General features: G+C 47.8%; 1 protein-coding gene across 4 annotated transcripts in view; it reads left to right on the forward strand.

Moving 5' to 3' along the window:
* PODXL (podocalyxin like) overlaps window positions 1-23,932 on the forward strand; it is a 40,158-nt gene extending 16,226 nt beyond the window's left edge. Inside the window, exons 2-9 of one of the 4 annotated variants that reach the window (XM_015289480.4) lie at window positions 9,418-10,296; window positions 11,480-11,634; window positions 12,572-12,637; window positions 17,213-17,360; window positions 17,723-17,784; window positions 17,902-18,069; window positions 19,136-19,192; window positions 20,441-23,932. In XM_015289480.4, coding sequence (XP_015144966.1) covers window positions 9,418-10,296; window positions 11,480-11,634; window positions 12,572-12,637; window positions 17,213-17,360; window positions 17,723-17,784; window positions 17,902-18,069; window positions 19,136-19,192; window positions 20,441-20,632 — 1,727 coding nt within the window. In that variant the 3' untranslated portion in view covers window positions 20,633-23,932. The remainder of the gene's footprint in view (window positions 1-9,417; window positions 10,297-11,479; window positions 11,635-12,571; window positions 12,638-17,212; window positions 17,361-17,722; window positions 17,785-17,901; window positions 18,070-19,135; window positions 19,193-20,440) is intronic. The other 3 variants (XM_015289512.4, NM_001271894.2, XM_015289559.4) reach the window with 3 other exon arrangements.
* The last annotated feature ends 1,669 nt before the right edge of the window (window positions 23,933-25,601 follow it).

Consider the following 25,601-nt stretch of genomic DNA (forward strand, 5'->3'; position numbering starts at 1 on the left):
GAAGACCCCACCCAGAAGGAGCTGTGGGTGGGAGCTGAAGAAAAAAGGTGGGACCTGAAATAGCACGGACACACAAAGGATCACAAGGAAATGTGGAGCCCTCCTCGTGACGCTAACAGGAAATCTCCAGGCTGCCGGTTCCGTAACCCTGTCTTGCCAAGGTCATGGAGGGGATTAAACACAGCAGAGGGGCTGATCCTGATGTCCAGCTCAGCTCCTCTACAAAAAACACTGGGAGAGACCCACAGCCAGGCTGGATGGGGCCCTGGGAAACCTTATCCGGTACTTGATCTAGCAGTCTGCAACCTTGTCTGCAGCATGGGTTGAATTAGATCATCTTTGAGGTCCCTTCCAACCCAAGTCATTCTGTTATTCTATGTGGTGGCAGCTTTAATGTGGGTGAAGGTTTGCCGTTGCTCCATGAAGTGTTTGTGGAGGAACCTGTCCCCAGCACAGTCAAAAAATGCAGCAAAAGCAGAAAGCATTAAAGAGCTGGTTCTTAACTAGGTATCACCCAAATTTTCACCAAGGGAAGCTGGGATCTGTGAGAACATCACTGGTGCCTCCTGGAGGTGCCTTTTTACATCACTTGGCATCATCTTCATCAACTTCACATCACAGCACCCTTCACCAACTACAAGCCTTGATGGACCAAAGATGGAACCAGCTCATCACCTTTGGGTCCATCCTGGCTTGGTGGTGGGTGTTGCATGTTGACCCTGAAAATGTTAAAAATAAAGCTGCTGGTTGGAGCACAGCAGAGCTGGGGGTGTAAATTTGGGCTGATGGCATGACTCACCAGAAACACTGGGCGCACAAAGGAGGGCGAGGCTGTGGGTCTTATCACAGCCTCCCATCACTCTTCCGCTGACCATTTTCACCCTCAGGGTGGGTGAGCATCCTCCAAGTCCTGCCCAGAGCAAGGCTCTGCCAGAGGCTTGAAGCCTCTAGGAGGGAGTAGAGGCTGTCCTGGGAGGGTGATTCCTGCTGTAAATCTTAGGGGAGGAGGAGAGGAAAGGGAGGTGCACAGAAGTGCAGACAGCGCTTTGCGATGCTGCAGTGGTGCCATGTGCCAGCACAAACTGACCTCTCCATCACCCATCCACACTATATTTCCTTTACACTGGGGCTACCTGTGGTGAGGCTGAGATTTCCTTGTTCCTCTAGTTTCACTGTTCTCATCCTTAAGGTTGCAGATCAGACCTCCTCTGTGCTGGGCCTCCAACCTCTCCTGGAGTCTGATGTCCTCACTTTTACAGCATTCATCACTTTGGAAGACCATCATGGCCTCCATCTCTCATTGAACAAATCCAGACACATAGCCAGTGCATGTCACCTGAGTGACATTAGGTGAGAAAACACTTCAGTGGTGCTGGCCAGCTGGCACAGTTTCAGATAGCAGGATAGTAGGGCCAAGTCTTACCACATCTTGCTCAATATGAGCCCAAATATGAGCCCAGACAGCTGGAGAGGAAGGCAAGACAATGAGTAGGGTAGGAAAGCCCACCTCTGCTGACATGGGAGCTGGAGAGGAGGGTGCACCCCATCCCTGATGTTTGGTTTGTATTGGTGCCAAATGTTACGTTTGGGGGCTTGCTTCTGTGGGGACTATCACCAGATTTCTCCTAAATTAGCATTCTTAAACTGCATCTTCTCTTCTCCCCCACTGCATTTTGGCTTTCAGGGCTAAGGAGACTTTAATTTGATTCAACCCACTTCATTTTGGCTAAATGGAATGAAGGTTGATGTAAAGCTGAATAAGAGTGGCCACCTGGTGGGTTGTGTGCATTTTGACTAATCCACTCTGAAATCATGTCTTCTTTTAATTTTAGATTAATTTTCCTGAGTACTTTGGTGTAGATAAGCCATCAGGCTGAATGAAAATCAGTTCCCATCTCACTGGCTCATGTCCTGGCTCCCTCTCAAGTTGTCTGTAGTAGTACTCCACGAAAAACAAGGCAGGGATGATTCAGTTTTCTGGGACAGAAAGCACGGGGAGGAACTTCTTCTGTATCTCAAAGAATAAAAATGTCCCCTGACCATCTTCACACAGCCTTTTACCCTCACTGTAAAGAGTTGGTGATGTTGGGTGCTCTAGAGGAGTCAAGTCAGCATTGCCAACCTGGTAGTCTTATCCAGGCTGTTGGTCCTGCCTGCAGACTTCAAATGCCTATCCAGATTGAGACAAGTTTAGGCTTTTAATCTGTTTACTTTTTGTTTTTGTTTTCCCAAAAAACAGGCTTTTTGGCACTTACAGAATCAAAGGAATAGAAACCCAATTGCTTAGGTTTGCAAGGCATCTAAAAGATCATCCAACTACAAACCCGTTGTAGGTAGGGATGCCACCCAACTGGATTAGAGCTGAAAGGGCTTCTGGGAGACTTACAGCTCAGAAACTACACAAGAAGAATCCCAAATGTTTTCTGTGTAACAAGGTTATGTGATCTTACGGCATTTTTGTGAATTTCAGTGTCATTTTGATTCATGGCCACTGTTCAGGGCTAAAGGTAGCTGAGCTTTACCCTGCTTCAAAGCAACTGTTGTAGTCCATCACTCAGTGTGAACCTTGAGTTTATTCCAAAGGCCCTGGGTGATTTCTGCAGAAATAGAGAGCTAAATATACCAGGCTTTATGTCCTTCAGCCACTGGCTGCAGGTGGAAAACTCCCCTGCTGAGCTTTACATGAAGGAGATTGATGCTCCTTTGATACAGGAGGTCATCGCGCTGCCACAAATCTTGCTTCAAAGAAACGAGGCCATCACAGGATGACTCCACTCTGATGGCACAGAGGAGGTATGAGAAGGGCAGGACCGTGGCTCTGAGCTTCACAGCGTCCGCCTGGGTTGCGACACGCAGCTTTTTTGGCTTCTGCTCCCAGTGTTTCCGCTCCAGCAGCTCCACTACAGCTTCCTGAGCAACGAGGCGTTTCTGCATGGGCTGCAAAGGGCCCCCGCTTCATTTTGCAGACTGGGAAAGGTGTGGAGATGGAGCAGATCCTCTTCCAAATCCCAGCAACCCCAGTGGAAAGAGGATGTTTCCAAGCTCAGTGATAATGTCAGGGAGTAGAGTGTGTCTGTGTGTCTGTTTGCCTCCTTGACAACCTCATGTGAAGGCTTTTCATTTTCCACAGTAGTCTTCCTGTCTGCTTTTGATTGTTTTTCCCTCTTCACTTCTTAGATAGCTACAGCCTGTCCGTGAGAAGAGTTGTGGAGACACATGGCCTAAATAGGATGTTCAAAGACATATTCCTAAATAGAATGTGCCATGTGTATTCGTGACAGGCTGAACTGGAGCTTGGTCCACCCCATTGCCTATGTCTGGAGGTGGCCATATGGATGACACTACCTGGAATGGACCAGTTGGATCTTCTTGGGTGGAAGATGCCGCTGTCTGATTCCAATTTCACAACAATATCTAGTCCTCAAAGGGAAACTCAGGAGAGGTCCAGGAGAGGTCCAGGTGTGGTGTGAAGGACTATTTAATGAGAGCGTTTTTGAGAAAACCTGAGTGTGAAGTGCTGAGATCCTTCTGCTCCACCAGTCTGTTGGCCAGTCATTAGTCAGCATGGCAAAGGAATGCATTTCTGCCTCCCAAAATGCAGTGTTTAGAGAGGCCAAGGGAGTGAAGAGGAGAGAGGCTGGGGTTGCAGGGGAAGAGCAGTGTGTCCAGCAGGGAGACATGCCTTTGGATGATCTTTAATATTTGTCATGCTTCCAAATGAAACAGCAGACAAGCTGAGCTGGCTGAAATACTTACAGAAAGAGCTGATGGGGAATTTGTTAATGAGGCATATTTCTCATCAGAAAATGCCAGTTCATCAGAACCTGAATTTCAGGGGCCTGTGTCACAATCCTGGCATGAAAGATGCCTCAGGACACAGGTGGATTTCTTGGTCAATACCAAGGAGGTTTGTCAGTATTATTGCCTTCATTTCACGGTCACTCACATGCAAGAGCTAATCTGCAAATTGCAGGGTCTTATCAATAAAGCCTCACCACAGCAGAGTCAAGGAGGTTCCCTGCTGAAAACAAGCCTGGTAGTTTTAAACCAGAGTCCAACAGTGCTCATTTCCTTCCTGAGCAATGCTGCAGTGCTAATTAGACTCAACCATCAGGTCTTATCTCTAATATTTTGAAATGTAATGCTGCCAAGAACGTTCTGCAGCCATTTTTCTTCTGTTTCCTGTCCTCATCTTCTCACCTGGGAAGCCACGTTGCTCTTTGGCCTGGCTGAAAACATTTTGTAATGTTGATGGTGAGATCGGCAGCAAAGGAGGCAGGCAATGCCAGGTTGAAGAAAGTGTATTGCTTTGATCACAGAACTGTAAGGGCTGTAAGGAACCTCTGAGGAACATCAAGGCCAGTCCCCCTGCCAAAGCAGGTTCCCTGCAGTGGGTCATACAGGAAAGCGTCCAGATGGCTCTTGAATATCTCCATGATACCACATGATGTTGAAGATGCACCTTTTGTCACGGGTAAGAGTGATGTGAACACTAACAGCATCCTCACTATATCCCTTACCAAAATCCCAGCAGGGAGTTTGGGAGGATGATGCTGTTTCGATCCCATCTTGCCCTAAGCAAAGAGTTAAAGAGCCCAAGAACCTTTACACAAGCAAAATTAAAAAATCTAGAGAAGTGACCACTGGCTCTGGTAGCCCAGCTGAATTCCAGGATAAATAACTCTACCCTGTGATACTCTGCCAATCCGGTCACCCTCACAGTTTTAAAAGGAGGTGACAAATTTCCTGTACCCTGCAGTGACTGTGCGCTGTTCCTGCTCAATCAGGACTGCATTTCAGGGATAAAACCCTCCTTTTGACGAGGAGCATCCTCGCTGGCTTTGGTCCATGCTATCCCCTGACAGTGACCACCCCTGGAGCCTCAGTCCTGGCTCTCCAATCAACAAACACAACCCATTGCCCCTATTTTTTCAGAAAAAAAGCTGTGAAAGGGGAGGGAAATAGGAACTTCCTAAAGCCTGGCTCATATCCCCTCTCTTTCCCTCATTGCTGGGTCTCTGCAGCTTTCTCATCCCACCTTGGGAGGAGCAGGAGCTGGCTGGCGCGAGGCTTTGAGCCGGGCTCAGCCCACCAGCATGGGGTGTGTCACCCACCATTTCCTAAGTTATTCTTTCGGGCTTCCTTTTCTCACTATTAATAGATTTTTAGCCAATCTGAGCCATTTCAAAAAGGTGGTCAAAGGGGGGGGAGGTGTTCCTGAAATAGGAAGCGGGAAGCTGTTGGGAAGGGAATTAATTGAACCAGAGGAGCTGCGTGGAGAGGTGGTGGCTTTGGATGGACGGGACACGTCCTTTCACTTTGTGTTTTGCACGGATGTGTTTCCTTTTCTGCTTTGTGCTCCAACTTGTGGCCTTTCCAACCGAGCTGCTTCCCTCCAAGCTTCTTCAGGCTGGATATGAAGAAAAAATTATTCTCAGAGAGAGTGGTGAGGCATTGGCACAGGCTGCCCAGGGAGGTGGTGGAGTCACCATCCCTGGAGGTTTTCAAGATAAGTGCAGGTGTGGCACTGAGGGACGTGGTTAGTGGGCATGGGGGTGATGGGTTGGGCTTGGCAGTCTTGGTGGTCTTTTCTAACCTTGGTGATGCTATGATTCCATGATCTTCCCAAGCTTGCAGAATACCATCTTTTGTGATGTGGATATGATTGGTGCATCACTTTGTGGCGCGGTTGGCAATGGTTTCTGACAGATAAAAATGGTCACCCTCAGTTGATCATGCAATGAGTTGCATTGGCACAAGCCACCACAGTTTTCCCTTCATATTTTAGGTGATTTTTCACATCCTAACCAAGCATTCCAACAGCAACCCCATCCAGAAGCACTGAGGGGTCTGAGTCCAGCCTCCCTTGGGGACAAGCAAGCTGAGCTTCACAGCTAGCAGTAACAGAAAGTTCTCATCCCTCCGGGACTGTCCCCATCATGGAGACACCATATCACCAACACAGTCATGGGATACGTATCCGGAAATGAAATTATGTTTTCACAGTGTACTCATTTCCTCCAGGCCATTTGGCCACCATGCACAATGAAGCATGTGTGGAAAGCTTGCACTTTCCTTCTGTGGGGAGACATCAGGTAGATTTCTGTTGCCCAGCACAGAAATGCAAGGTTTTGTGTTGTTTTTTTTGTTTGTTTGTTTGTTTTTCAGGGGCATTTAGAAGAGGAGAGGTGCAACCTCATAGCAAATAGCTCCTACGCTTTGCTAGTTTTCCTTAAAATGAAGAATTGATGATGGTCAATCATCCTTCCCCTGTCAAAATGCAGCCAGGAGGGTCAGGGGCAGATAGGATTTCTTCTGCCTTCTTTACAACAAAGGTGAAGGACCCCGGCTGAAACTCAAGTGAACTTTCCTTCAGGCTGCTGGGTCGGACCCCATGCTGTGGAGGGGTGTGCTAGCTCAGAGAGCTTCTCCTCCATCCTCTTTCTCTCTCTTAGTACGCATTAAATCCTTTTATCTCCGGGGCTCACGGAGTGAAAGGATCATTCTTTTCCCAAGGGAGGACATACTGTATCTTTTGTGAGCAATCTTCATGCTGAAGGGGTGCTGAGTATAATCCTGTCCTGTCTGCCTTTTGTTGCTGTCAGCCCGTGGTTGCAGGGGTTTTCTCTCTTCTGTTTCAATCCTATTCTTTTCTTCTGCGGAGGACAGTCATCAGGCAACACTGGCCACTAGCCCAGGAAAACAGGGGCTTACTACCAGTTATTACCCCTGGGTCCAACAAAGAAATTTGGAACAAGTGAGGAGGAAGAGATAAAAAATGGTGCTCAGAAGTCTGAAAGAGATACAAAGCATATGGAAGGAAAACTGTGCCTCGTGGAGTCGCATGCTCACGCTGCTTGTTGTGTATTTATTTCTGCTTGGGGATTAACATTTACTAGGCTTCTGAAAGACCCCGAGGCAGAGTCCCTGGGCAAACAGCAGGTATTAAGCCCTGGGCAATAAAACTGCAGAAAGCTCTGCAGCCCAAGAAGCACAGCGGCATCTGGCACCGTATGTAACTGCAGTGAGAAAACGATTTAATTTAATGCAACAGGAGAGCAAAGGTAAATTTCACTGACAGATGAAGGCCCAAATATCAATAGGACGGATGTGGGGATGTTTCATGGGGGGGCTCAAGCTGGATATTATTTTCTCTGAAAGAGTGGTTGGGCACTGGCAGAGGCTGCCCTGGGAGGTGGTGGAGTCCCCATCCCTGGAGGTGTTCAAGGAAAGGGCAGATGTGGCACTGGGGGATGTGGTTAGTGGGCAATATTGGTTGGACTACATGATCCTTGTGGTCTCTTCCAACCTTAAATGATTCTGTGATTTTATGATAATATGGGTGTGGATCCTCCATGGAAGGAGGGTCTTACTCATCTGTAGCTGTGGAAGAAATGGAGGCAGCCCATCTGGGCTAGTGTGGAGGTTAGTATGGAAATGGTACTTTCAAGTCAAGTTTGGGATGGGAGATCTTTCACAAAGGGTTTGTGTGCTTCTGGGACAGGGATGGGTTATGAAGAAGAAGTAGCATTAGTGGGAGATTTCCTCCACCTTCCTTCTGACCCTTTCTTTATTTACATCTCTTTTATATTTTATCTTTAGGGTATGGGTGTTTTTTCCCTTTGTCATCAAAGCCTCTGTCAGGCTTTTACAGCCTTATTTATGGGATAGATCCATAGTCTCTAACTGGACGCCCGGTCTCTAGCTTAGAATCATAGAATCATAAGGGTTGGAAAAGATCTCTAAGATCATCTATTCCAAACATCAACCCATCCCCACCATGCATACTAACTATGTCCTTCAGTACCACATCTCCACGCCTCTTGAACACCTCCAGGAATGGTGACTCCCTGACTTCCCTGGGCAGCCTGTGCCAATGCTTCACTATTCTTTCTGAGAATAAATTTTTCCAAATCCCCAACCAGCACTGGTGTTTTGCTTCCTTTGCTCTTTTTCTCCTAAAGACGGTGGTCAGTCTAACGGGGAATATGACTTCTCTCCATAAATGGTCTTTACCTGCAGATGTGGTGGGAATGTTTCCTCACAAGCCCAGGTTTTCCTAAAATAATTCACACTGCTGGTTTGCTCAGCTCACATTGTAAAGGTATTTTCAGAATGGCTGCTCCTGGTGGCTTGGCTTGGCAGAGTCAGTTCAGATTAGATTTTCCTAGTGGTATGAATCTCAAAAACTTGAGCTTCCATCAGATCTTGGAAGCATAACCGGTGCCAATAAACAAGCCATGGAAGAGAAGATGCCTTATCAGCATGTCAACACAGAGAAACAAAGCAGGTCTCTGGAGAGCAGCATCCAACCTTGGAAGTTTCCTGCTGTGGGCAATTGGAAACAATATACAAGGAGGGGCATGGGGGAAAAAATAGCCCTCCTTTGTACTGTTGTCAAATGGAAGAAACGCCCCAGAATCAGTTGGTTTCTTTACTGCAGACAGATGCACTGATGAAGTTCCTCAGTGGAATCTGCATTTTCTGAAAGGTGGAAAATTGGTCGAGACCTTACTGGGGTGAAATTGAGCAAGTGCCCAGAAATGACAGTTCCATGTGCAATGGGGGAAGAGTATCTCTGTGGCAATTGATGGAGCTCCTGCTGTGATTACAAACAGGAAAACAGACCCAAATTTTATATCCAGTCTGAATATACCACTGAAACGTGAATATACCATGTTTCAGTGTTGCAGGATGTTGCTGCTGTTGGAGACTTGTCTTCTATTAGGCAAGCTGTCCTTCAGAGTGTACCCCTCAGAAACACCTTTATGATTTTAGAATTTGAATTACTCTTCAGAAATTAACTGCAGATCTCATTCGGTGTCATGGACAGCCCTCTTTGCATGGAGAACGAGTTTTGTACCCAGCAAGGTAATGTCAGCTTTCAGTAAAGCTCTTTATAGCTTTCCTTGAAGAGTATGAAGTAATGACAAAAGTAGCATTTTTATGTGATGTTTCAGGATGTACAAATGTGAGTTACTGAGGCTTTTTATAACAGTAAAAGAAACAATAAGCTAAGCAAACAAGTAATCGTAACTTGGTGGTATATTTGCAATGGGCAGCTGATGTGAACATCCTTGAAATTAAAATTATCAAATTCTCCAAGTAAATGCATTTTGTATTTAACTGCAAGATCTATCTAGTGTTGACCCGCTCTTTCAGGGCAAATATAATAAATTTTCTCTCCACAGGTCACCTAGCTCTTCCTTCTCGTCCTGTGCTCTGTTTTCCAGTGGATGCATTGATATCAGATTAAAAGGCATGAGACGAGCCCTGAGTTAATGACTTGTGGGTCCTGGTCAGCATTTGTTTCTGCAAATCATAGAATCATAGACATATAAAATACCTGTTTTGGGTGGAAACCAAAGGAAGTGTCCCTAATTCAAAGTTTACCTTGACCTTTCTGTTTCTCCCTAGGTGTCAGCTCTGGCAATAATGATAAAACTACACATTCGACCACAGTGAGTCCAGAAACAACTAAGCAGATCACCACTATTACAGTCACCACCAGCCAGGTGCAAGGGAGTATCTCTGCAAGCAAACCAAGCAGCACAGCTCCCACCGCTGTGATGTCCTTCACCAAAGCTCAAGAGGCAGCCACTTCAAGCAAACAACATGACTCTTCAACATCATCCATCCCACCACCATCAACCAGCATCACCCCCAGCATCATCACTACAAGCCCACAGGGAAAAACACCATCCACTCCTGCATTGACACACACCCCAGATCAAAACACCAAGACCACAGGCAGACAAGATGACACATCACATGTCTCAGTGGCATCAACCAGTGCATCTCAGCAGGTCAGCTCTTCAGCCAGCGCCGCTGTCCCAACAACCACCTCTGCTGTCACCTCCAGTGCTACACAGCAGAAGGTGAGCCCTACAGACAGCTCAGAAATCTTACTCAAACCCAGTGCAAGTCCTAATTCCACTCAAGTAACCAGCCCTTCACGCACCCCAAAAGGCTTCCTGTCTACTGTCACAACATCTCCACACATAGCAGACAATGGAAGCACTGCTTTAAACCAGTTGAAAAGTACTGTGTCAAGTTCTGAAGTCCCAGTGAGCAGCTTTTTGGACAAGGACCACAGTGTCTCTTCTTCTACATCTGCCACCAACCAGCATCTCTCACTTTCCAGTCATCGTCCCACTTCTCCAGTCCCGAAATTTGAATGTTCTACCCCTCATAGTGGATCCGTGCCCTCTACCAGCAGTAAAACATCTCTGTCTTCGCCATCTAGCAGCACAAAGAATGCCACAGTCACAACCACCATGACAACTGCTAAAGCAGGTATCAGAAGATTAAAATCGTTATTTCTTGGGTTGGGGAGCCCTTTGGTGGTCTTTTCCTTTGGTTACCCCATCCACCTCCCTGTCATTAAGGGTTACTGATGCCTTGTCCCATTTTAGGACTGTCCAGCGTAGCTGTTTCCATGACCACCAGTTGTTTATGTCCCTGTTGCCATCAGTGGAGACTGAGTCAACAAAATTCAAGGCATGGATCATCTGATGAAATGCTTTCAGATGGGGGAAGCTGTGCCCCAACCACAGCTGACTGCAGTGACTCGATCTCCAATGACTGCAAAAGGGAGCGATGGGTTGAGAAGTACACTGTGACATTGTAGAGTTGACAGCACCCCAAATGCTGAACGCAGAAGATCCCTAATACAGCTGACAGCTTAGTGGACATGCACAGAAAATAAACTTTAGGTGACTAAGGAGATTTTGTGGTTAAACTCTGAGTCTGTAACCTCTAGGAACTCGGAGTAGTTGGTAGGGTATTCGTCGCTGCTGCAGGGGTTTTGGCTGCTGACTTCTTAATAGTGTTTGCGTGGTGTCTTGGATCCAGCTGAACACCATTGATATGCTTTTTCTATACCTCCAGAGCTTTATGGAGTTATATTAGTCTATAAGTGCTCTGGCAAGGCACACTTCAAACTTCCCCTTGGTATTTTGTCCTGTAGCATTTACAGGGAGGCAATCCCACTGTGGGAGTGTGAAGGCTTCAAGAAGCTTTTCAGACTTAGGTAGGATTGTGAGTGGAGATCATATGGCTGCACACAGAAGCTTGTGATGGCTCTGAAACCCTTCATTATCCTCCTGTGGAGAATATATAGTTGAGACCCAGTTTCCTGTTACCTTCTTCTTTGACTTTATCCAAGCCACGTTTCAAGCATTTTAGCAGGCAGGGATAGGTGAAATGACTATCTTCATACAGAATACCTCAGGTTGGGTATGAGGAAAAATTTCTTCTCAGAGAGAGTGGTGAGGCATTGGCACAGGCTGCCCAGGGAGGTGATGGAGTCACTGTCCCTGGAGGTGCTCAGGAAACATGGAGATGGTACTGAGAGGCATGGGTTAGTGAGCATGGTGGGAGCTGACCAGTGGAGCTGTGTCAGCTGTATCCTTTCTACTGTCTCATTGACTGTCTGTTGTTTGTTTGTTTTTTTTTTTGCTGTATTTTGGTGACCCAGCATACACAAGCCAGGGAGATGGATCTGTGACACACAAATCTGGAGTTACTGCTCAGAGCCCCACCAGTGCACCACTGCCAACACCGACCCTGAAAGACCACATGAAGAGCAAGAGTCCTGACCAGACACACTCGAATGTTTCTCCCCCAAATGAGGTAATGTGACTTAAGGAAAGGTGGGCATTTCCTAATGTCCAAAACAGCTAAAAAGGGCACTGAGTCTTCCTGAATGGCCTCTGTTGAGTTTGAGCACAATCAGGCTGTTCCCTGGAAAGTGGTGGCAAGGCGCGTCTGTGCAAATAGTCTTCTTTGGGTGGGATCTTATAGCAGGGATCTGCATTTTATCCCCAAATCACACTAATTTTTAGCTGGAATCACATGTAGATGTAAAACTGCAGCTCATCTCACTGTATGTGCCTGATTCAGAGAGAGACCTGTCGTAGGAAAGCAGAAGGTAGCAAAATAAGAGTGGATAAAGCCTTCTTTCACATAGCTTACCAGAGACGTGGAAGATGGAGGTGAAAGGAGCTCTGGGTGATGAATAGGGAAGAACTGAAATTTGGGAAGAGAAGGAGAAGTGTAATGGAGGGCAGGATTTGCCTTGGGGTGGACTTGGACATGATGAGAGGGCAAGGGCCACAATTCAAAATAAACCCTACATGGACAATAAAAGCAGAAATAGCTTAGGAAGAGCAGGGGAGTCTAAAAATGCAAGCCGGGATAATGAAAGATCCCAGTGCTAGGGGGGAAGGAAAGGGATCCTGTTTCTAAATGTTCATAATTTGTAGGGTGGATCTGCATTGTGGCTCACTTGCATGGATCTTCCTCCTGCCTGCGCTAATTCCCACTTCGTACTGCAAATCCTAAGCCTGCTTTGGGAAGCATATTAGCAAATATACTCCAGGCAACCCTTTGAGTTACCCGGGAGAACTCTTATCATACAGAAATGGTTGAGTGGAGGAGCGCAGGGCCTGACTTATTTTGATAAAGCAGATCAGAGCTTTGGTTGAGTTGTCTCATGGTTGTATGGGTGGTGGACTGTCCTTCAGCCAACAGCAATGATCTGACAGTTGCTTTTCTTCTGTCCTTCCAGGTGATTTGTGAAGACCAGATAGGAGAGGTGCGGCCCATCCTAAATCTGAAAGAAGAGAAAACTTGTGTAAGTATGGGTTCCTTTTGACTTTTTCTGCAGGACAAGCAGCTGGGGCTGCTGGCAGAGATCAACTTATAACCTGCAGCTCTCTAAGCATGTGAGCCTACAGAGATGACATGAATTGCTTCAAAATATGCAAACACTTTGAGGATGTAAAATAGTAAATGCAAACCTACATCCAGCAGTATATCCCAGTGGGAGATGTGACCAAAGCAGATGTCCATGTAGTCTTGCTCAAGGGGAGGGACTCACTCAGCCAAGTCTCAGAGGAGAGCAATGAGAAGTTCTAGAAGGTGAAACCATTACTCTTCAAAAGCTAATGGGGAAGCTCTGCCTTTGACTTCAGAGGGGCCAGAAGTTCATACCCAAGCCCCAAAACATTTGAGGGTGGCTTGAGCTGCAGAGCGACCAGAAAGCACAGCAGCCAGGATGCTGGGTCTTGATTTGTTCTCTGGTGCTAAATTAGCTCTCAGAAAACCCAAAAGTAATCAAAAAGCTCCTTTTCATTTGTTTCAAACCCTCTGTGGGAGCAGCGAGTGGTTAACTGTAGTTCCAACATGAGGGAAAGGCGAACCCAACCCAAGAGCATACACCAAGACCCCTTATCCTGGAGGCTGTCCACACTCACTACTGGCTTTTCTTATGAATACCCACCTGCAAAAGTATTCTTGTGGGAATGACAGGTTTCCTGTAATAGACAGGATTAGATGGAATGATTAGATAGCATTTTTAAGTAGGCTGAAGTTTTAGGTTGATGGTAAAGAGCAAGAGCAAATGCCAGATCTTGACTTCTCAGAAAGAGTGTTGAGGCATTGGCTCAGGCTGCCCAGGGAGGTGGTGGAGTCACCATCGCTGGAGGTGTTCATAAAAAGGGCAGATGTGGCACTGAGGAACGTGGTTAGTGGGCATGGTGGGGATGGGTTGACATTTGGACTAAATGATCTTATTGGTCTTTCCAACTGTAATGATTCTGTGGTGATGCACCAGTAAGCTATGGGGTTAGCGGACATCACAGCTTGGCATTCTCCGTGCTTGTAGGTGAGCCAGCAAGTCTGCTGCACTGCTTTCCTTTGGTTCCTCTGGGTGTAATAACCATCAGAAACGGTGTTAGTGCTAAATGCTAATTGCCTCTTGAAACAGCTGCAGAAGGACTGCAAGGATGCATCCTCCCATAGCATCCTCCTCTGCTGCCAAAACACCTCCCACCCATCCACTTCCCATTCGGCAAATTCCTGAAAGCTCTGCTACATTTCGTGCTTCCCAAGCTGAGCAGATATCAGAAATGGCACTATCTGGCTTCCCTGCTTTGTAGGCCCAGTAAACAAGTCTGTAGCCAAAACTTGACAGCAAAGTGAAAGAATCCTTTGCATTTTGCAGCCCGTGGGAAAACAGGAAAATGTGTGCTATAAGGAGAAGTGTTCCAGAAATGGCTCAAATCCTGGTCTGTAAGATCGAGCCAGCACTGGGAGTGCACTGTGCTGAAAGCTCAGCTCCGTGAGGAGCTGGGCAAAGTGAGGGCAATGCAGGGGTAGGGGATGTGTCCATGTCACACCTGGCAGAAGAGGTGGCATTGCAGACCTCCCCTGTGCCCCTGGGGCATCAGCAGTGGTGCAAGGAGGGAACCTGGCAAAAGGTTGGGACTGAACCTGGGGATCACAGCGCTGCACCGTGGTTTCTCCAGTTGCAATAAATTCAGAAATGATTCAAAATAATCATAGAATCATAGAATGTCCCAAGTTGAAGAGACCGACACCGACCATTGAGTCCAACTCTTGGCTCTACGCAGCAGCAACCAAAATCCAAACCCTATGTCAGAAGGCACTGTCCAAATGCTCCTTGAGCTCTGGCACCTCGGAGCCGTGCCCACTGCCCTAGGGAGCAGATACACAGTTGGTAATATGCAGTTGAGCAGAAGGTCTTTTACGGGTTGGTTGCTTCCCAGCATCTTTCCTCTTCAGGTGGTGCTTTTGACAAGTGCTGAACATTTTGGTCCAGGTTGCTCCACGCTCCCTGTTCCCCTTTCTCATTCTTTTGATGGCAGCAGGATCTTAATGAGTTTTCTAATGAGACTCATTGGCTCCATGCCTTGCATTACGTATGTGATATTCCCAACATTTAGCTCGTGTGTGTCATAGAATCATAGAATTGTATGAATTGGAAGCGACCCTTAAAGGTCATCTTGTCCAAATCCTCTGCAATGAATAGGGATACCTACAGCTTGATCAGGCTGCTCAGAGCTTCATCTATCCTGACCCTGAATGTCTCTAGGGATGGAGCATCCACCATATCTCTGGGCAACCTGTGCCAGTGCTTCACTGCTCTTGTAAGAAAAATCTGCATCTGGGTTTTTGCGGGCTGCTTGGGTGCCCTGTTCCTCATCTCAATCCATTAGATGGAGTAGGAGGTGACAATGTTGGAGGTGACCTGGAGATGGTGATCAGCTCCAGCTGAGCCACACAACGTTATGGCAACCTCACAGGGAGGTCACAGACTCCTCCATCACTTTCCCAAGCTGGGATGTGCCCAGTGAGTGAATTTGGAGCATGTTGGGGACACAAAAGCCACTGTGAGACCTTCCAAAATCTATCTTCCACCTCCGGGCTGGGGACAGCAGGACAATTCCCAATCCACTGAGGCTCCAAGCAAGGTCGTGCCCCAGCTGTTGGGACAGGTTTGTTGACACAAGTGCCATTACCTCACTCAGGGATGTTGGTTTTAGGTCCCTGCCAGTGTGGGAACCGGATCTGCACTGCTCGGCAGCGCCTCTCAACTCCAGCCAAGGAATGCGAGCGGCTCCGGCACAGAGAGAGCGGGGCTGGGGCATCCCTATGGCTATGCCATGGGCCCCTGCTCTGAGCTGGGAAAGGGCAAATCCCGCCCAGTCAGCCTTTGCAGGGGTTTAACATCTAGCAGTGCGGTGCTCATCGCCCTTTGAATGCAGGAGTTTGAGCCTCCCCAGCTCAAAAAAAAAAAAAAGAGTGTTGTAAATGTCTTATGTGTAGGGTGGTGGGAGGAGTGATAGGGTGCTCAAGTGCAGGGGAAAGACAAAGAAAAGCCCCAGAGAAGACAGCTGCAGGGAGGCAGCAGAAGGTTTTAAGGCTGGTGCCAAAGTGTAGGGAATGGGGAACTGTAGGATGTGCGTAGTGTAGGAGCACAACCCAGCGTCCAGAGAGACACAAAACACCGCTCCCAGTGAGCTTAGTGCTTTTCTCCCCCCTCCTGCTGCCTCATCCTGCCACTTGCAGCTTTTCCCAGTGCTGCTGGGGTTCCAGCTGGGACAATGCAGGATGGGAAATATTTTTCCCCCTGCAAAGCCAAAGGGCAGGTGAGGGGCAGCTGCAATTCCCAGGATGGTTGGGGTTTGCTCCTTCTGGAAGCTTGTTCCAGTAAGGTGTGCACAGATAATTGCTGCATGCAGGATATTTGCATGCAGGATCTGTGCACACATTTGTTGCACTTGTTGGGCATATGCACAAAGGATCTCTGCATGTAGGACTTGTGCATGCATAGAGATAGGGAGCATGCAGGATGTGTATGCACATCAGAACTATGCATGCAATGCCTGTGTATGCAGAATCTCTCATACAATTTCTCTGCTTGTCAGACCTGTGCACACAGGATTTGTGAGTGTAGGAGCTGTGCATGCAGCAACAGTGCCTACAGGAGCCGTGCATGCATGACCTGTGCATGCAAGAAGCCATGCATGCACACAGAAGCTATGCATGCTGTTGTACAGCCCCTGTGCAGGATCTGTGCATGCAGGCAGCTGAGCATTTACACCTACTTTATCGAGCTCCTAGCTGTTGGAGGACATTGGACAGGTGCAAAGAGCCTCAGGATCATCCCAGTGGGGCTGTGGACTCCATCCACCCCTCCACCTTCATCCCTCCAGTACTTCCCCAGGCTCACCCCTCCAGGGATGGCCCCATTTGTACAGAAGCAAAATCCTTTCTCTTGTCTCCATAGGCAAAACTGAACTATGGGGTATCCCTGAAGGGCAGAAATGCAGGTGGTGGGAGGGCTGCAGATGCCCTTAGAGCGTGACAGCCCCATCCCGTTCCCGTTGCAGCCTCAGCCTCCACACCCCACTTCCCCTGGGGACCTGCTATTCCTGGAACACCAAAAGCTGCGGCTCTCAGATAAGGGCCCTTGTAAGGAACAGCAGCCAAGAGCTCGGCTTTTTGTAAAGAAACAACTTTTGAACTTTTCCTGTTCCCTGAGAAGGCCGGCAACAGGCGGATAGGGAGGGGGGTGACCGCAGCATCCTATGTTGGGATCTCAAGTCGTGCCATGGGGGTTGATTTAGATTGGACATTAGGAAGAATTTTTCTTCATGGAGAGTTCTCAGGCACTGGGATGAGTCTGCCCAGGAAAGCAGGCATTCTTGGAGGTGGATGTGGCACTAAGGAACATGATATTCTGATGGGACTCTCTTAGTCAAATTGATGGTTGGACTTGATGGTTTTGGAGATCTTTCCCTTCCTAAACAATGCTATGATCTCCGGCTACCCTGGGGAAGGGATGTGATGCTTTGGGATGCTGGGTGTGGGCAGCGGTGCCAACCCACTGTTGTCACCACAGGACGACTGGAAGAAAGCCAGTAATGAGGCCTTCTTCGAGGTCTTCTGCTCAGGCAGGCGGCACGCATTCAACAGCACGAGAGACAGGTGCACGGTGAAACTGGCCTCCTCCAATCATCGTCGCTGGGCTGTGCATGTCATTGTGCATCGTGAGTATGGGCCTGTGTCCTGCCCAGTGGGATAGGGTGGGATGAGGGCTGGGGACACAGTTGTGATACCAGCTGGAGGTCCAGTGAAGTCTACCAGAGGGTGGGTGAGGGTCTCCTTTCCTTGGGTTGCCCCTTCTCACTGGATCAAGCTTGGACATTTCTCCCATGGCTCCTTTGGAGAGATCTCCAGGAACAACTTTGGTCTGCAGGGCTGTCCCCTGGCCAAAGAGGTCCCAGCTCCTTGGGTGGCTTTAGAGAACTGTGAAGGCTTGGCTCCATGCCCACACAGCTCTGTCTGCCTCTTCCATTGATCAGGAGCTGGTGCCACAACCTTTTCCCTCTCTACTCGTCTCTTCCTCCAGGCGTTCTGGACCCTGCAGCAGTCTTTGAAGAGCTGAAAGAAAAGAGGAATGAGTTAGAGAAGGTAAGAAGGTCCCCAGGATCAACATGGGGGATGTCCTCACAGAAGGGTGGCATGGGATGGCTATCCTTCCCATCCAGAGAGCCCCCCTTGGAGCCTGACCCACTCCTCCCTTGACAGCTTGGCATCACCAACGTCACCTACCTCAACCAGGAGATGGAGGAAGAGATCAAGGATCAGTTCAGCACACCCCTCATAATCACCATTGTCACCCTGGCTGGCTCCCTGCTGCTCATCGCAGCAATCTACGGCTGCTGTCACCAACGCTTCTCCCAAAAGAAGAGCCAGGTATGGTGGGAGTTGGGTGGGATGAGCATCCCAAAACCTTATCCCAGAGAAGATGAAGACCATCAGGTCTTCACCTCTGCTGGTGGAGATGCCTTGGCTCACTGTGCTAGCATCACCTTTGAGCATCACTCAAGGGGCTGCGGTGCAGCATCACAGTGTAATGATGCCTGAGTGATGCAGATGCTTTAAAGGGGCAGTGGTTGCCCTTCTGAGGTGTTGACAGATCACCAGCCACAGTGAAAATCAGGAGAATGAGGGCCTGGTGGTGCACAGGTGTGGCAGTGAGCAGCAGCCATCCCTGCTGCCTCCAGGGCAGCTGAGCAACATCCTTGGGTCACAGTGTAATGTGGATGAAAAAGTCTTCCTCAGCCCAAATCCTGCCTTCAAAGCCATCCATTCTTACCCTTCGCCCCCCAAAAATACCCCAAAAATTTATCACAGAGATGAATGTGGCACAAAGGGACGTGGTTTAGCAATGGGACTTGGTAGGTCAGGGTGATGATGTTGAAGGTCTTTTGCAGCCTAGATGATTCTTTGAAAAATGCCATTGGGAGCCAGGGAGGACATCAGAAGGGCATCAACACCACGTGCTGCAGTCCTGGAGGAGCAGGCAGCAACGTGATGCTCTTGGTCCATAGTTTTCATAGAGCATAAAGAAATTGGGTATTTTTAGTGACTGGGATGCATGTCTTTAAGTAACATGGAGCAGAGAGGTAGGTACAGGCATCCACTGGCCACAGAGATAGCGAGCAAAACTGAAGCAAGCCATGCAGTTTCCTTGATATGTTGATGACCTCTTGTTTAGAGCATGGGAAAAGATCTTTTTCTGACGAATTACAAAAGTGTTTTAGGAAGTCAAAAGCATTTCTCCATTTTGTGTTTTATTTTGGACGTTTTCTTCCTCTTTTTGTTTGTTTTCCTCCTGCTTCTTTTCAAGAATGACTTGAAAGTTTTGTTCTGTTTTGTTTTCTCTCTCTCTTTTTTCCCCCCCCCCCTTTTATTTTTTCCCTTCCCCTTTTTAAACCTACTCCCACCCCCGCTCTTGTTTCACCTGGGAAATAACCAGCACTTCCACCCTGATCTCCCCGGGTTTGATGATGGACGTGCCATCCTGATCTTTAATGTGAGTGCAATGAAACGCAGGGAGCGGATGGGCGGGCGCCGCATCCATTACCCCCCCCCCCCCCCCAGCTCTCCCCCCTCCACGGAGGTCAGCAGCTAACAGGACTAAAGCCTACTAAAGCTTGGGAGCCCCCTACCCCTTTGCTGCACGTGCTGTGCCGTGAGGGAGAGAGAGCGCTGCCCCAGCATCCCTCTATACCAGGGGGGCTGTACCAGCAGCCTCCCACATCTCGAGGGCTCCAGTGACCCCTCTGCTTCTGAGCATCCCTCTGGCTCCGCCGTCCCCTCCTGCAGTGCCTGCTAGCTCCCAGCCCTGCGGTTCCGCTGCTCCATCCTTTTCCTTCTCCCCCTTCCAAGGATTTCCTCCCACACCCAGCTCCCAGCATTTGTTAGGAGCAGTTAAATAAATCAACTGTAAAGCCAGGAGGATTTTCACAGGAATGCAAACAGAGAGCCCTAGAAAAAGGGACAACGTAGGAGTGCAGCTCCTCTATAAATCACTGTGGGGTGGGATGGGGCTGAATGAGTCACTGCAGTGAACACAATATTGGGATGAGGTAGGGATGCTGCTCATGGTGAAGATGAAAAGAGAGCTTCTGTGGGGCTGAGGTGCAGCTTGGAATAGCATGGTGCTGAGCACCAGGTGATTCAGTGCCTGATTCACTGCTCCCCAAGGATGAGGGGATGGCCCAGCCATGCGTGCGCATTGTCAGAGATAGTTGGATAAATGGAAACTGGTTTCCAACAGGAGCTCCAGGATAGGGCATGGAGATGATGCTGATCTGGAATAAATGGGCCAGCAGAATCTGCAAGCTGGAAGCTGCCAAAGGGTGAAGAGGAGAGTAAAAATCAAGCAGTTAAAGAGAAACAAAGGTGCAGAGGGGAAGCTGGAGAGACAGGAATAGGGATGCAGAGTTAAGGCAAGCCAAGGATGCTCTGCCTCTGGTGCTGGCCTCCTCCCAGGGGGTGATGTGGTGACACAACCCCCTGACCAGACGACTGAGAGGTTTTCTTCACACTTCTGGCTGCTCCTTCCTCCTACCACCATCAGCAGTCTCTGTCTCCATCCAGCTCCATGCTCCCACCTTGCTGACTGCAGCCTCAAACTCAGCATGGAGTCTCTCTCTATATGTAGTTATAAACATCTATACATGTTGCAGCCTCGTCAGGCTGGGAGGTGATGAATGCTGAGCATATGGCACAGCCGAGCTCTTCCTTATGGGGGTTTTTGGGTTTTCTTTCCTCACAGCAGCGCCTGACAGAGGAGCTACAGACAATGGAGAATGGCTACCATGATAACCCCACACTGGAGGTGATGGAAACGGGCTCTGAAATGCAGGAGAAGAAGGTGAACCTTAACGGGGAGCTGGGGGACAGCTGGATCGTTCCTCTTGACACCATCATGAAGGAGGACCTAGAGGAAGAGGATACGCATTTATAGGGTGCAGGATTTGAGCAAGCAAAAAACAACCCCCTGAAACACCTAATCCCTTTCCCTAAAAAACAGAAAACAAACATAACCCTCCTGTACATGTACACAATTCCAAAGGAAGGCAGAATTCCAAACAAACCCCAGAAAACCCCTTGTGAGCTAATCACAGCCACCACACAGGGTGAAGGATGGAAGAGAAGGACACAAGAAGACACCTCCATGGCACATCACCAACATGACACAGTGGCCACATCCAGTCCAGCAGCTCTGTCACCCATGGGTGCTCCTGGGGACCTGTCCAGCAGATTGGCCAATCCTAGCAGGGATGGCTTTGCTGCTCTGCTCTCTCCAAACAGGGATGCTTGAGGCTTTCTAGCAGCAGGGATGCTGTATCCCCTCCCGTTCCCCAAGTGCATCCTCCAGCTTCCAAGTGATTCGAAAAGTAAAAAGAAATGTAGTGAGGATGGGAGAGGGAGCACAGCTTGTGATAGCCAGCTGGCACTTAGAAGATAGAGCTAGAAAAATCCTCTGGCCCATGCTGTTTAATCATCGTCCTCCCCTACAGCTCCCTTGGAAAACACCCAGGGACTGAGCACAAAGAGCTGGAATGCTCCATTTGCTCCTTTCTTATCCACTTTCCATCCTCACCCAACTGCTCTTTAAAAATGCACACTGGCCACACTTTATGGCATAAGCAAATGCATGCATCCAGGCATGGCTGGACTGGGGGTGTTGAGGCCAAATCCCACACTGCCTTTGTCAGCCCCACAAAGGGCTGGGGCAGGTTCTGGTTACAGACCAGAAGAGATGAAGGGGATAGTGCAGCACCTTCCAGTGAGAGGGAGAGGAAAAGGTGTCACTCCTTGATTTTGTATCTCTAAGGGAGTGTTTAATGAGACAAAGACCAACCGAATGCTGTAGGTGGTTTTGGTTGTAAAGGAGCCCAGCTGTAACACAGACCAGTTCTATGGTTGCATTTAGCTACGGAAGCATCCGATCACCTCCCAGTAGTGATGCAGCACACCCATTTTCTCCTGAGGCTGGTGCTGATGCGTGCAGCGATGCTTTGTTCTGGCAGCGAATTCTGTGCTCATGTTGTCTTGTGCTAACTACAGAAACAATACAAGAGCAGCAGAGGTGTGAGCCAGGTAACTTGGCTGCAGTCAGAGTTTTCCATCCGTTCAGCTCTTGGTGTTTCCTCTCCATGAGGTTGGTGATCTCCATCCTCATCCTCAAGGTTTTCCTCTTCAGAAGTACTTAAAATAGCAGACATCTGTGAAGAAGCCTCCAGCAAGGCTTGTACTGAACCTCGGTTTCCTGTCAAGGTCTCCCTTTGCGATAAATCTTCAAAGGGAAAAAAAAAAAAAAAAAAAAAAAAAAGGAGCAGAGAATGGCTGGACTAAGGCCATTTGTGGATTTCCCATTCCTGCCACAGTTCCTCAGTGGCTCTAGAAGGAGAGCTTCACAGCAGGCAGTCTGGTGTGGAAGGGACCTGAAGTCCCTTGGGTGAGGGCATCTCCTGTCATCTCATGCATCGTCACAGCACGCCGAGGTTGGAACGAACCTCTGGGTTCATCTGGTCTAATCCCTGCACCAGCAGGGACACCCAGAGCTCTGCCCAGGACCACGTCCAGGTGGGTTTGAAGATCTCCAAGGGAGAAATGCTCACATTGAGGTGCTGTGCAGCAAATCCACAGCAGTCCTGGTGAGGCAGAGGAGCTCCAGGTCAATGCAATGGAGAAGCCATTCCTAAGGCTGTCCCAGAAGATGGGCAAAGATAAAGAGGTGAGGAGAAATGAAAACAATGGCAAAACTCTGCTCTAGCTCATCAGAGTTGCTCACAAATAGAGTGGTCAGAGCAGCTTGCTCAGCTCCAGGACAGAAGCTGGCAGAAGATGCATCTTCTCCCATGGGCCAGCTATTTTCCTTCTCTCCCGCACTGAAGGACATAGTTGAAAGCGTTCAAGCCTATCTATTTTTGTATGTAAATATTACTGCTATTCATTAGCAATGTATTCCGCACACTTCACTTATCTGTGCACTGCAGTACGGGGAAGCAATTTTGGAGGGGGAAAATTAAAAAACAAAAAAAAATACTAAAAAAGCTAAAGGCCTGTCTGGTAGGGGATTGCAACTCAACAGATAGCAGGAGAACATCTGATGAAGCTGCTCGGATAACCCCATGCTGCTGCACGTCAGCATCGTGTTAACATTGGCAAATTGGTCTTGGGGTGGGCAGCAGCACGTTCAGCTCTTAATGTCCAAACCAGCCTTAAGGAACTGCTCTGGTTGTTTGTAATGCTTTTGGAAGCATGTTGCTTCCCAGCTGCCCAGGATGGGTCTTTGGACTCATATTTCTGTCCTTAGCATAAAATAAAAGCAGTACGTGCCTAAGGTCCCCTTCCAGTGAAGAGATGCCAAAGTGCTTTAATGAATCAGGTCCAAAGACTTTCCCAGAGAACCCTATGAAGGCTTGAAATCAAGCAACCTTAAATCTTTCAGAGCAGAGACCGGTGGAGATAGTAACTGCTCGGCAAGTGCTTACAGTGATTTATATTTGAATAGGAATTGTACATTTATTTATTTTTCCAGACACCATATTTTTAAACCACTAATATTTTATAGTAGATTTTCCTTCCCCTATTTAAAGAACTATTTCCTTGGGAAAAAAGAATAATAAAGTTTTTATGTTGGTAACATTCTTTTTGCAAAAAAATAAAACATCAGGTAGGAAATGCAGCATCTTCAGCCTTAACAATTCCCTTCATAGACTGTAGCCACAACTGTTAGACCAAAAAGATCTACCCATGCATTTCCTCCCTGCCCCTCTCTCCTTCCCCTTGCTCCTCTTCTCTTCCCCAAAATAGCTTTAACACCCAATATGCTGTACAAGGACTATTACCTTTTGGTAAGACTTTTGTAAGCAGTTCAGATGTTCTTGCAAGAGACTTTTCTATTTGCAGATTCACAAGGAGCATGTAAATACTTTAGGACCATTTATCTCCCACTCACAGTGCCATGACCCAACCAAGCAGGTTGATGCTGCGTCTTGCCTACAGCCGAAGATGTAACCCACAATGGGCTGCAGAAGGAGAACCTATTTCCCGAGGCAGCTATCCATTGAACCTTGCAAATATTGTAGAGCTCTCATGTACTGTATAGCAGCATCTCTCGTGGGGACAGGAGTCTGATTTACACTGGAATTTAATGAGGAACTGGATTGTAGAGATTATTCTTGCATTTTCCTACAAATATATTTTGAAAGCATCATGTATTTCTGTCAATAAACATTCGTATGTAAGAGATTCATTTCTTGGCTTTGTGGAAAATGTGTCGTGGGGGAAGCAGAGCTTGTGGTGAAGAGCCATAACCAGTTACATGCATAACCACGCGCAAGCTCGGTTGGAAACCCAGCATAGGCTTTTCACGGTTCTGTTGGCAAGAGCATGTGAAAACTTTTGGGGAGGGAAGGAGAAAAGCCAGCCCAGACTTTCAGATAGCCAGCCTTGTAAGAGCTTCTAGTTCTGCCATGCTAAAGAAAGAATATAGTGAATAGTGATGAAAACATTCCCTTAATTAAACAAGTGAACACCCAGAGGTGTGGGATGCTAAGCTGATCTAGGTGAGGGCAAGCTCCTAAGTGTCTCTAAAAGACTTTAATAAGGCCATTATCAGTCAGCCAAGTCTGCCATGGGCTAAGCAATACTAAGCTGTCCATAAGGAGCCACCCCTGTCTGAACTGAGGATCGCGCAGAAATTGGCTGCTCCAAGTGAAGCAAACTGCTGGGTATTTCCAGCTACAGAAAAAAAGACGACAAAAAGTTTCTGTCTTCTCCTCTACTATTCTTCTTATGGCTGTTCAGTTTTAGCAGTCAGTACTAACCACTGCAGTGCAGATCTATGTGCAGCGTGCAACCCACACAATCCTTTAAGGTCAAGAGATGCATGGGCAGTCAAGGTGGCAGAGCAGCATTTCCATTTGCCTCCATGCAACCCAAATAAAACATTTTGTTCCAGGTTGGATGGAATAAGTTTCCACTTCTGCAAGGACAAAAAGAAAAAAAGAAAAAAAAAAAAAAAAGGAATTTGGTTTGATGCAAGTACTGAAAGTCAGCAATTTGCAGCAATCTGTGTTCTAACGTCGTGTTCCTCTCCAGCAGAAGTTCTTGCAAGTGCTAGCACACAGCGGATTTATGGAGCACAGATCCGGCTAATCATTGCTTTCACAGAACAGGATGTTTTCTCAGCTTTTCTGCAGTGCAGAGGACAGGGCAGGCTCAGCCAGCAGGAACAGTGCCTGCTGTCCAGGCAGGATGCACCATCAATTTGACAGTATCTGCACCGCTCATTCAATGTGTTCACAATTTTTTCCATCCTCAGAAACAAGTGATGTTAAACAGATCTGAAATATACAATCTTGCTAGCATATACATTTTTATTAAGAAAAAAAAGAACAAAATACATTCTCTCCTATGTACATTACATACATCATAACTACATTTGTAGGTATTCCTCATATCACTCATCCACTTATGTACAGCACAGGGCTTTCAGATCAACCCAGAAATAATCAAAGATGACTTATGCCAAGGAAGTAAATTAATGTTCCAGGCTGAACAAAGACAATCCATTCAGCTGTAAAGAAAAGGCAGGGATGGGGCAATGACCACAGTCCAAGAATGATGCCTGTGACCACCACGGTAAATGTGTATCTTGTGGGCTCAATGCAGGACCAGTCAGTATTTGAGTTGCTCACTGAAAGACATGTGCAGTTCAGTGTTCTCCCCATGGATGATGCTTGCAAGCCCAGAGCTGCACTCCAGTTCAGTTCTCCTGGGGTCAGGTGCCCAAGACCACAGCTGCAGCAAAAAGGGAATTCAGAGGAACAACAGAGTCTGGGGGGTTGCTCCAGGAATGCAAATGCTTCGGGTCAGATGCCGAAACAGAGAAAAAGGTCAGATTCTGGATAGGGAGCAGA

The sequence above is a fragment of the Gallus gallus genome, chromosome 1 (genome assembly GCF_016699485.2).
Source record: "Gallus gallus isolate bGalGal1 chromosome 1, bGalGal1.mat.broiler.GRCg7b, whole genome shotgun sequence".
NCBI lineage: Eukaryota > Metazoa > Chordata > Aves > Galliformes > Phasianidae > Gallus > Gallus gallus.